This window comes from Hyperolius riggenbachi, chromosome 10 (genome assembly GCF_040937935.1).
Source record: "Hyperolius riggenbachi isolate aHypRig1 chromosome 10, aHypRig1.pri, whole genome shotgun sequence".
Classification (NCBI taxonomy): Eukaryota; Metazoa; Chordata; class Amphibia; order Anura; family Hyperoliidae; genus Hyperolius; species Hyperolius riggenbachi.
Window position 1 is genome coordinate 284,702,073 of NC_090655.1, and position 12,609 is coordinate 284,714,681.

Below are 12,609 nucleotides of genomic sequence, written 5' to 3' on the forward strand. Positions count from 1 at the left end.
AAGGTCACAGTCAGCTTTTTCTAATGTGCCTGAAGTTAGGCAGAGACGGGCCTCTCGAGGTGTTAATCGCCGCCTGTTCTCCTTTGTCCATTTAAATACCGCCACGATACATTCCGGCGCCATGGTGGTACATACATGTTACCATGGTGACCAGCTAGGTGGCAACAGCTCAGAATCCCCCCCCCCCCCCCTCGCAGCATGGGTGGATCACAGGCGATTCAGAGCTCGGTGCACATGCAGCGGTCGGGGCTCCATTTACCTCACTCCAGATTTCTATGGCCGAGGACCGATGTGTGAGCACCATGGATCATTGCTTATCAGGGGCGAGTGGGTGGAGCTACACTGGCCGTCCCCATGAGCATCAGGCGCCATATTTAACCTCCCTGGCGTTCTATTAAGATCATCAGGGAGGCAGCGCAGCGCTATTTTTTTTTTTAATCATGTAGCTAGCCTAGCGCTAGCTACATGATGCCCCCCTCTCTTCCGCATCCCTCCCACCCCTCCGATCGCCGTCGGCGCTATTACCCATAAGGAAATCCCGTTCTGAACGGGATTTCCTTTAGGGCTTCCCCCCATCGCCATGACGACGATCGTGATGACGTCATCGACGTCGTGACATCATCCGGAGTCCCGATCCACCCCTCAGCGCTGCCTGGCACTGATTGGAGGAGGGTAGCGGCGCATCGGCGGCGGTCGTCCGTTAAAAAAAAAAATTATGAAAATCAGCTCAGCGGCGCCCTCCGGCGGTCATGGACGAAAAAACTTGTCCATACCGCCAAGGAGGTTAAAGGCAAACACTGTAAGTAGACTTCAGCTATTGCTGGGGGAATCTTTGACTGCGTGGCGGGGGGTCTTCTGTTTAATATTTTTATTGCACTGTATTGTTTCTCCTGACGAAGCCCTTTCATGGGATGAAACTTGTGGAGTTATACACTTGCACTATATGTAGTATGCACCCCTTATTTTTATTCCTACCATTTAATTGCCATTTATGAACGGCCATTCAGGAAGATGGCACCTTAATTGGCAGCCACTGCTGCAGGATTCTGGCTTTTTCTTGTTTTTCTTCCCTTTACCTACCAATTCATCTTGTTTTCCCCCCTGAAGGTGTGCAGTGTGGTGCAGTGTAGCCTTGGATGCTGGTGCGGGTTGTGGGGAGTTCGGGACTTAGAGTTTTTTCCACCTTGCAGCTGTCCGTGTCCGTTGTCTGCGCAGGTACAGGCCATGTGGAGTCCACCGCGGCTACCCAGGAGGTCAGGGCTCCAGTGAGGTAGGAAGACACCGCGCTGATCGGGAAACCTTTGGCCTCGCTGGATGCTGGCTCCATTCATTCATCCATCAGCTGCTTCTGCTCCACCATAGCAGGGACACGTCTGGTTCAGCCCCTCTATGATGTCAGCCACTAAACCGGAAGTAAGAGCTGCTGCAACCGAATGCTTCTGTGACAACCAGATTATCTTGACCAGCCCTGCTGAATGCTGCCCAGGAGTCAGGAACCACCACAGAAATGAACACTACTGCATCTTCTGAACTGGAACACCTTGGCCAGCACTGCCAGATACCAGATATCTGCAATTGGGATCCTCAGCAGCAGGGCCGGGCCAAGCAGAGGTGAGAGAGGCTCCAGCCTCAGGGTGCAGTGTAGGAGGGCCACACACAAGGCCGGGCCAAGGCAGAGGCAAGAGAGGCTCCAGCCTCAGGGTGCAGTGTAGGAGGGGCACACAGCAGTGTCAGCCATCATCGCAGGATTCTATGAAGAATTGGGTCATCACTGCTGAACCTCTACCTCCCTCTGTCCCCCTCCCCCCATGTTTCCTTAGGGGTAACAGACGGTTGCCAAGTGTGGCTGGTGGCACCATAGTATGGCAGCCTTGGCTCTTGACTTTCGGACATTATCCCCCCCCCCCCCCATCCTTCCAGAACCTGTATAAGCTAAAACCAATCTGGGTACAAATCCCTGTTTGTACTTGGCAAAATAAATGATTCTGATGATGGCTGTGAGTGTGGCATTGCAATGAGTTGGTTTTCTGACCAACATTACTCATGTGTCAGTGTTGGTGCGTGGTGTGCATCCATTGAAACTACGTATTCTACTGATACACCACCTCCCCACCCCCCATCAATTGCAACCACTCTTTGTAATCGTGCTTGGCCTTATTTCATCTGAGGTGACCGCTGTGGGCTCCTTCGGTGGGAATAGCTACACTCCACAGCCTAGTGTGATGGTCAGAGCAGAGGTCTGCTTGGTTCTGGCCTGGATTTGAAGGAAAAGGTCCTGGATAGTGTCAGTTGTTGCATGTTTGCAACAACGCTATCCTGTAGATACGTATGGGATCCAGGGCTTGCGAGAAGGGTGGGCCTTACCCGCCACTCGTCCAGATCTGAGTCTGGCAGAGAGGGGGTTAATGAACTCACCTGCATGAATTGGTTAAGTAGCTGCATCTCTCACTATGCAGTGGGCTGTATGTGGAGCAAGAAGGCTTTGGGAAGGCTGTGCAGCCAAGAGAGGGCAGCCAGGCCTGTAGCAGCAGGGAAGCTGCTGATGCGGAAGTGCTGGAGGAGAGTTAGACTCCAGTACTGGTAGACCAGGAGAAGCCTAGAAAAGGTGAGTGGCCCAGGACTGCCATAAGAGGTCCCTCACAAGCCAGTGTGGCTGCAGAAGGCAAGAAGCCTGAGACGGAAGTGGTACAGACTCAGAAGGTTGTATATTTTATGCTGTGATCACTAAATACCAAGAGTGGGGTATTTTTGTTGCTGTGTCTGGACATTGTTGTGACTGACAATAAAGCTGGATTGTTTTATTTTTACCCTAAGAAGACTCACTGGCTGGTATGTTGTGACCCTTGATGCTGCTGACTTACTCTACCAATGAGCTAAAACCCCCAGAATATCACACTAGATAGACACAAGTGTGTGTGTGTGGGGGGGGGGGGGGTGGGGATTCTAATATTTCATCTATGATATGATGTAGGCAGACCTATCGAAGTCTGTGCGTTTGTGGACTTTTGCACTATTCAAATTATCTCTTCATTTCAGCTGGTCTTTTACACAATTTATGGACCGGCTGATTACGAGTAATTGATGCTATCACTTGCTGTACAAATAGGTTAGGTCCTAACAAGCAAAGTGTGACATATTTTATTACCTGTACTACCTTTCGGTTTGTTTGCTTTCAATCAGTAGGACAGCCAGACAACTGGTATTGTTTAAAAGGAAATAGACATGGCAGCCTCCATATCTCTCTGGTCACATTTGTCCATGTGCTTCCTGGCCTGAAAGATGACATTCTATTCTACCCAGTCGGTCATCCCGGCTTGTTATTGCCAATATGAATTCCCCAAAACATTGTCTGTATAATAAGATTCACCAGTGCCCTAAATTAGCTGGGTTCGGGTGTGTAGCTGAACTACCTTGCAGAAAAAGGCCAGGGCCGCTATGCACCAGAGCCCAGCTGTTACGGGTTCCAGTGAATCTTATTAAACAATGTGTTGGGAAACTGTAACTTTTAAGTATACCTCTGTGTTTTTATGTACACCAGAGATGCACTTTAAAGGAAAGTGAAATGAGAAAAATATGGAGGCTGCCATATGTATTTCCTTTTAAACTATACCAGTTGCCTGGTAGCCCTACTGGTCTATTTGGCTGCAGCAGTGTCTGAATCACACCAGAAACAAACCTGTAGCTAAACTTGTCAGATCTGACAACAATGTCAGAAATGATTGGTTCACGTTCAAGCTGCATACATTCGCAAAATACTGCATCAACTTGAAATTTGCCATCCCTAGCTCTTAAAGGATACCCGAAGTGACATGTGACAGGATGAGATAGACATGTGTATGTTCAGTGCCTAGCACACAAATAACTAGGCTGTGTACCTTTTTCTCTTTCTCTGCCTGAAAGAGTTAAATATCAGGCATGTAAGTGGCTGACTCAGTCCTGACTCAGACAGGAAGTGACTACAGTGTGACCCTCACTGATAAGAAATTCCTCTTTTTTACCTCTTTCTTGCTCTCAGAAGCCATTTTCTACTAGGAAAGTGTTTTATAGTTGGAATTTCTTATCAGTGAGGGTCCCACTGTAGTCACTTCCTGTCTGAGTCAGGACTGTGTCAGACACTTACATACCTTATATTTAACTCTTTCAGGCAGAGAAAGAAAAAAAAGGAACACAGCCTAGTTATTTGTGTGCTAGGCACTGTACATACACATGTCTATCTCATCCTGTCACATGTCACTTGGGGTATCCTTTAAATAGAAATCAAAACTAGTTCTTGGTAAGAGTACTTGCAGAGGACGCAGACAGGAGCAAAAAAAAAAGCAAAACAAAAATCATTTGGGCTTTAGACAATCTTTATTGGTTTTTTTTTTTAATTGGTTTGTTTTTTCCACTGTGTTTACAATGTCATCATAGTAGTATCCAGAGGAATAGGCCAAAGAAAATTGTGAACTATAAACGTTACAGCAATCCAGCTCAGTGTTCTCCACAAGCTCTTTTAGGCGGGTGCTCCACCCGACTAGTTTCAGGTGAGCACCCGGCTGTCATCGGCTCACCTCCTCCTATGTCTTAGGGCCCTTTCACACCAGAGGGATTTTTCGGCGTTTTAACGCCACGGCTGAAGTTGGCGTTTTGCTAGGTAAAAGAAAGTCCATAGACTTTCAGTTTACCTTTCACATCTAACTCGGCGTTTTGGAGCGTTGCGTTTCAACGCTCCCAGGAGCTTTTTCAGGGCTGTTAACAGCCAAAGTTGGCTGTTGGCGTTTCAATGATAGTCAATGGAAAACGCCAACTTCAGCGTTTTCAAAGCCTTTTCAAAGCGTTTTACAGCTATCTTGTTCACTTATTTTTATAGAAGAAAAAAAAAGGACGTTTTCATATGGGCTGTAAAACTCTTTCAAAAGGCTTTGAAAACGCTATGTATTGGCGTTAAGCAAAAGGCTGACTTTCAGCCTTTTCTACCGCAGCCTCTAGTGTGAAAGAGCCCTTAGGCAGAATTGTGCAGAGAAGCACCGGTCCAGCGTTCTCTCATCTTGTCCCACCCAGCTACTTTTTCATGCCACCCGCAGGAAAAAGATTCTGGGGAGAACACTGCAGCTGTATATAACAGTACCATCCAAGTTGTTCACTATCATATATTATATAACAGCTTTTGTTGTTTAGCAAGGCAGAAAGGTAAAGAGAAAGAGCATTCAAACACAAATATTAAAGTAGCTAAATATAGCAAAAGAATGGTATCAAATCTTATACTCAAAGGAAATCTTAACGGGTACCTGAAGCAAAAGGTGCATAGAGGATACCATATCTATTTCCTTTTAACTACTTAAGGACCGCAGTGATTGAAATCTACGCCCTGTTTTGGTGGGCTTCCGGCTGGCAGGGCGTAGATTTCAATCACCGCCCACAGCGTGCACCCGCCGTTTCCGTCGCTCCCTGCCAATCACGCTCAAACCTGACGTCTCTCGCCGCAGCTCACTGGCCCTGCCTCTCTCTATGATGGCAGAGCCACGTGAGCCGGTCAGGTGCCGATTTCATTGCCTCCTGGCCGTGTCTATCAATGTAAGCCGCTCCTATTGGCTTACATTGATAGACATGGTCAGGAGCCAATGAAAGCGGCTCCTGACCGGCTCACATGACTCTGCCGTCATAGAGACAACAGAGTGGATGTTATAAGGATCCCGGCATGCGGCGGGTATGCCCGGCGATTCCTCGGGATTCTGTCGTTATTGTACCGCTGGTACTTAAGTGGTTAAGCAATACCAGTTGCCTGGCTGTCCTGCTGATCGTATGCCTCTAATACATTTAGCCATAACCCCAGAACAAGCATGCAGCAATTCAGGTGTTTGTGACTTTTTTGTCAGATCTGACCAGATTAGCGGCATACTTGTTTCTGGTGTGATTCAGACTCCGACATAAATCAACAGGGCTGCCAGGCAATCGGTATTGTTTAAAAGTAAATAAATATAACAGCCTCCATATACCTCTCACTTCTTGGTTCCCTTTAAGGCAAATAAAAAAATGAGTTTAACTTACCTGGGGCTTCTTGCAGCCCCCTGGAGTCCTTCTGTGGCCACAACGTTGGTCCAAGTCCCTCCGGCAAGCAATGGCGACCCCTGCAGCACTGGCTGGCCACGCCCCTCCTCTCTGCACTCCCATGGCCGGGATTCCCAGTACACAAAGACCGCCACTGCGCCTGCGCAGTGCCACTGGCATCGGGAGTGCAATGAGGGTGTGAATGGCTTCGGGCTGCGCATGCGCAGTAGCCGCCTACTGGTGGCAAATGGCCAGCTTTGTAGGAGTTGCCGCTGCTTGCCTGAGGGAGTCGCACCGACATTGTGGGTGCAGGAAGACTCCAGGGGGCTGCCGGAAGCCCCAGGTAAGTTAAACTCTCTTTTTTTTTTTATTTGAATTAAAGTGAGCCTGCGGTGAAAATAAACTCATGAGATAAATTATTGTATTTATCCATCTAATCCCAAAAATGATATTCCATGCTTTTTATATTTAAACATTTACAAAGCAGATTGAATGTTGTGTTGTCTCTGCTCAGTGGCAGCCTATTAAGTGTCCCTAAATGAAAATATGTGAACTATTGATCTTTTTCGATCTCCCTCTGCTCTCAGAAGTTGTATTCTGCAAGGAAAACTTGTATGGCTGTAATCTGCTTATCAGTGAGATTTACTATATTCCCGACAAGGTACCGACAAGACAGAAGCTGTCACTTTCATGCCTAAAAATTAACTCTTTCAGGCAACACAATAAACAAGTAAAAAAGCCTGGCTATTAATGTTTGGCACTGTACATACACATGTTTATCTCATCATGTCACACGGTGCCTCGGGTGCACCTTAGGTCTCCCTTTAAACCGTTTGCTATCACTCATCCTATTTCCTCATCCACTTGGGTTGGATTTGGTCAGAGGCGACATTGGACCTTTGCAGGATCTAGGCCCTGTTTGGAAGTCTTTTTATCTACTGAAGACTATATCTATTGTAGCACCTGCAGAATACTACGCAGTGCGTTTGAGGGGAGTGTTGATAAATGATCATGGTAGGCTGAAGAGCTGACAATTGTAGCTAGAAGGAGACTAGTGGGACAACCATTGAAGTGGGTAGATAATGGCAACTAGAGGGTCATACCAGTTTTTTGTTTGGAATTGTATCATCAAGATATTGGATGATAGACAACACCTCTGCGATCAGCGTGCACAACATTCTCAGTGGATTCCCTGCAGCTCTGCGGGGAGTGCATATGGAGAGTATAGTACTACTGTGTAACTTAGTTTGTAGTCACTAACCTACAAACTAAGTTACACAGTAACACTATACTCTACATATGTCGTCACCAACCTCAAATTCAACAACAAATCAAAGTAATCGATTTCATGAGCTAAGGGAGTTTGAAAATCATGAAGAATTGGACAGGAGCTGACAATAGTTTCACGAGTTATAATGTGCCTGAGACAAAATACGTCTTAGGTTTTATACTTACCTGGGCTTCCTCCAGCCTCCTTCAGGCCACTCAGCCCCTCGCCGCCTCCTCAGGCTGCTCCTTTTCTCTGTTGGAGGGCCCGGTATTTAGCTAGATTAAAGTGTGTGGACTTCTATTTACTCTTCAGAACAGCTGTACCTGCATGTGACTTCAGACCTTGCCTCATTTGAATAGATAAAACAGCTCGTTTAACCCCTTGCCAATCACCTAACGCAGGATGGCAGCGGCAGAGAAGCTCTGTTGTGTTGTTCCTCCATGACACCATATGGTGTCATCTCGTGTGTAGCGAGATTTGAGGGGGGCTTGCGCTTGCACTCCCTTCTGTCACTATAAACAGTGGGGGCCAGTGAGCAGCCTGCCAGTGGCTGGTCATCGCTAGCAGGCTGGTTTTTGTATTTAGGTAAACTAACACTGTTTATATAGCGCTTACTCAGCACTGTACAGAATCTACCCCTGTCACTTCACTGTCCCTCAGAGGGGCTCACAATGCAATCCCTATTATAGGCATGTGTATATGTATGTATACTGTAGTGTATATGTTATTCTAGGGCCAATTTGGGGGGTGGGGAATAAATTATTATATTTTTTTTTTTACAAATATTTTGGTCTTTTTTTATCTATAAAAAAAGAAGGTAAAATTAATTTGGGTGCTAAGTTGTATGACCGAGCAATAAACCGTTAAAGTTGTTAAGTGCTGAATTGTAAAAAAAAAAGGCCTGGTCACTAGGGGGGTATAAACCTCTGGGGCTCAAGTGGTTAATAACCCTTTCTACAAAAATATAAAAAGTGAAGACAGACAAGTGCTAACTAGGCTTAGTACTTAATGGCAGAGACGCTACACGAGCACACACTACTGCGCTGTTACTCCTGTTTACATTTTTGCCTGATGAAGCGGGCTTGAGACCCGAGAAACGCGTTGCAGTTATTTTTGGAGTACCTACTAAATTGATTAAAATTGTTGTAACATACACAGCGGTTGTGGTTTTTGTTGGGGAGACGAGTCCACCCTCGCCACCCACATTTTAATTGGTTTTAATTGGTTACTATTTTTATTCTGTTGGCGCCTCTGTTCCGTTCTTACACATTGGAATCCCCCTGGTGGATGGGTGATTATACCCTTTTTTCTGTCTACGGAGAGCGACTTCTTTTAGCCTGAGTGGGGACAGGTGTAATTTCCCCATACGCATTGGGAGTGGTTGCCTGAGGCTGGCAACCCACACTTGTGAGTATACATCTCATCTGTTATTTATACGCAACTGGTCCAACAGTAATACACTATTGGGGACTCTCGATTGTTTTTTCTTTTCTTTCTATAGTACTTAATGTCACTCACATGAAGAAACCAGAAGTCCAGCACCATCAGCTATTCCGCTGCAAATCCACTTCATTTCTCTCATACATGAGTTAACATACATGAAGACATTCCGGGTGAGGCTGGTGGAAGGAGCTGGGTGTAGAGCGGAAAAGACACACAGACATACATACTGTGTGTGTATAATAGTATATGTACCCATGTTTATGTCATGCCACCTCAGTTTAGACTGTAATGCTTTACAATCCAATGCCATGTGAATCTACAGCAAGATACAGTGGGTTGCAAAAGTATTCGGCCCCCTTGACGTTTTCCACATTTTGTCATATTACTGCCACAAACATGAATCAATTTTGTTGGAATTCCACATGAAAGACCAACACAAAGTGGTGTACATGTGAGAAGTGGAACAAAAATCATACATGATTCCAAACATTTTTTACAAATAAATAACTGCAAAGTGGTGTGTGCATAATTATTCGGCCCCCTTTGATCTGAGTGCAGTCAGTTGCCTATAGACATTGCCTGATGAGTGCTAATGACAAAATAGAGTGCACCTGTGTGTAATCTAATGTCAGTCCAAATACAGCTGCTCTGTGAGGGCCTCCGAGGTTGTCTAAGAAAATATTGGGAGAAACAACAACGTGAAGTCCAAAGAACACACAAGACAGGTCCAAGACAGGCCAGGGATCAAGTTATTGAGAAATATAAAGCAGGCTTAGGCTACAAAAAAATTTCCAAAGCCTTGAACATCCCAAGGAGCACTGTTCAAGCGATCATTCAGAAATGGAAGGAGTATGGCACAACTGTAAACCTACCAAGACAAGGCCATCCACCTAAACTCACAGGCCGAACAAGGAGAGCGCTGATCAGAAATGCAGTCAAGAGGCCCATGGTGATTCTGGACGAGCTGCAGAGATCTACAGCTCAGGTGGGAGACTCTGTCCATAGGACAACTATTAGTCGTGCACTGCACAAAGTTGGCCTTTATGGAAGAGTGGCAAGAAGAAAGGCATTGTTAACAGAAGGCATAAGAAGTCCCGTTTGCAGTTTGCCACAAGCCATGTGGGGGACACAGCAACCATGTGGAAGAAGGTGCTCTGGTCAGATGAGACCAAAATGGAACTTTTTGGCCAAAATGCAAAACGCTATGTGTGGCAGAAAACTAACACTGCACATCACTCTGAACACACCATCCCCACTGTCAAATATGGTGGTGACAGCATCATGCTCAGGGGGTGCATCTCTTCAGCAAGGACAGGGAAGCTGGTCAGAGTTGATGGGAAGATGGATGGAGCCAAATACAGGGCAAACTTGGAAGAAAACCTCTTGGAGACTGCAAAAGACTTGAGACTGGGGCGGAGGTTCTCCTTCCAGCAGGACAATGACCCTAAATATAAAGCCAGGGCAACAATGGAATGGCTTAAAACATAACATATCTATGTGTTAGAATGGCCCAGTCAAAGTCCAGATCTAAATCCAATCGAGAATCTGTGGCAAGATCTGAAAACTGCTGTTCACAAACACTGTCCATCTAATCTGACTGAGCTGGAGCTGTTTTGCAAAGAAGAATGGGCAAGGATTTCAGTCTCTAGATGTGCAAAGCTGGTAGAGACATACCCTAAAAGACTGGCAGCTGTAATTGCAGCAAAAGGTGGTTCTACAAAGTATTGACTCAGGGGGCCGAATAATTACGCACACCCTATTTATTTGTAAAAAATGTTTGGAATGATGTATGATTTTCGATCCACTTCTCACGTGTACACCACTTTGTATTGGTCTTTCACGTGGAATTCCAATAAAATTGATGCATGTTTGTGGCAGTAATGTGACAAAATGTGGAAAACTTCAAGGGGGCCGAATACTTTTGCAACCCACTGTATAAAAGAAACAATGGAAACGAACACTTATGGCCAAAGCATTTCCCACACTCAGTGCAGTAATAGAGCTTAACACCAGTAATGAGAGAGAGATAAGTGTAACTGAACAAGTCTGTGATTGGCCGCTGCACTCCCCTCTCCATACTTCCTACTTCCTGCTTTGCTGGGGAGATGGAGAGCAGTGTGCTGTGGCCACTTCAGGTTCACTGAAGGTGAAGCTCTGTTTCACTGACCCATACTTACCACCAGTGTGAGTTCTCTCATGTTTGACAAGATTTGATTTCTGTGCAAAACATTTCCCACACTCAGCACATGCATACGGCATCTCACCAGTGTGAGCTCTCCCATGTATAATCAGCTGTGATTTCTGAACATAACATTTCCCACACTCAGCACATGAAAATGGCTTTTCTCCAGTGTGAGATCTCTCATGTATGACCAGCTGTGATTTCTGAACAAAACATTTCCCACAATCAGCACAAGAATATGGCTTCTCTCCAGTGTGACATCGCTCATGTCTGACCAGAACGGATTTATGTGCAAAACATTTCCCACACACAGCACATGGATAGGGCTTCTCACCAGAGTGTGATTTCTCATGTCTAGCAAGAACTGATTTATGTGCAAAACATTTCCCACAATCAGCACATGAATAGGGCATCTCTCCCATGTGAAATCTCTCATGTATGACAAGCTGTGATTTATTTACAAAACATTTCCCACACTCAGCACATGAAAAGGGCTTCTCACCAGTGTGGGATCTCTTATGACTGACAAGATGTGATTTCTGTACAAAACATTTCCCACACTCAGCACACGAATAACGTTTCTCTCCATTGTGAGATCTTTCATGTATGACAAGCTGTGATCTCTGAACAAAACATTTCCCACACTGAGCACATGAATAGGGCTTCTCACCAGTGTGAGATCTCTCATGTATAACAAGCTGTGATTTCTGAATAAAACATTTCCCACACTCAGCACATGAATAGGGCTTTTCACCAGTGTGAGATCTTTTATGTCTGACAAGGTATGATTTCCAAGCAAAACATTTGCCACACTCAGCACATGGATACGGCTTCTCACCAGTGTGAGATCTCTCATGTATGACCAGCTCTGATTCCCACACAAAACATTTCCCGCACACAGCACATGAACAGGGCTTCTCTCTAGTGTGAGATTTCTCATGTTTGACAAGGTATGATTTCCATACAAAACTTTTCCCACATGTGGAACAGGAATAAGGCCCTCCAGCAGGGGGAGAGCTGTGCTGGGTATGAGGCCCCTCGGGGTTAGACAGGTGAGGGGAGTCTGGGGGAATATTTGGTGTAACCAGGATATCTGCAGGAGACTCTTGTCCAGTGACCTCATCATCCGTTGTACAGTCTGTGGATACAGAGAGACGAGTCTCTGAGAGGTTCCTGATGCCGGGGCTCCGCCCTGCAAATAGAGAAACATCACTTCCTGTTAGAGAATTCTGAGGGGAGGAACAATTATCATTAGGGAACCATTGATGCAAAGTTTATGCAGATTAGAATTGGACCAGATACAGATGTAGCACTCCTGTCTTGCAGCATTGGATCCTTTGCTTGAATCCCAACCCAGATATTATCTGCAAGGAGTTTGTATGTTTATATGTTCTCCTCGAGCTCCCAAAAACATATATATAAGTTAATTGGCTCCCCCCTAAATTGGCCCAAGACTATGATATATACATAAAACAAACAGATGAAAGGCAGCACCAGAAAGCCACAGATGGAGTGTGCCTGTACCCAAAACCCCAGTGCCTCCTGGAGTACTGCAGATCCACACAACGAAAAGGGTCGGCACCACTCAAATGTAAATAAAGCTCTTTATTGTAGTGCATAAACGGCAGCAGGACAGACCGCTGTTTCGGGACTAAGCCCTTCTTCAACTGCATCAGCCATATATATA

At 45.7% G+C, this 12,609-nt stretch overlaps 1 protein-coding gene across 1 annotated transcript in view; it reads right to left on the reverse strand.

Moving 5' to 3' along the window:
• The window catches only part of LOC137537263 (zinc finger protein 850-like), a 99,255-nt gene that overhangs the window by 44,944 nt on the left and 41,702 nt on the right, over positions 1-12,609 (reverse strand). Inside the window, exon 3 of the mRNA XM_068259349.1 lies at positions 10,827-12,114. Coding sequence (XP_068115450.1) covers positions 10,827-12,114 — 1,288 coding nt within the window. The remainder of the gene's footprint in view (positions 1-10,826; positions 12,115-12,609) is intronic.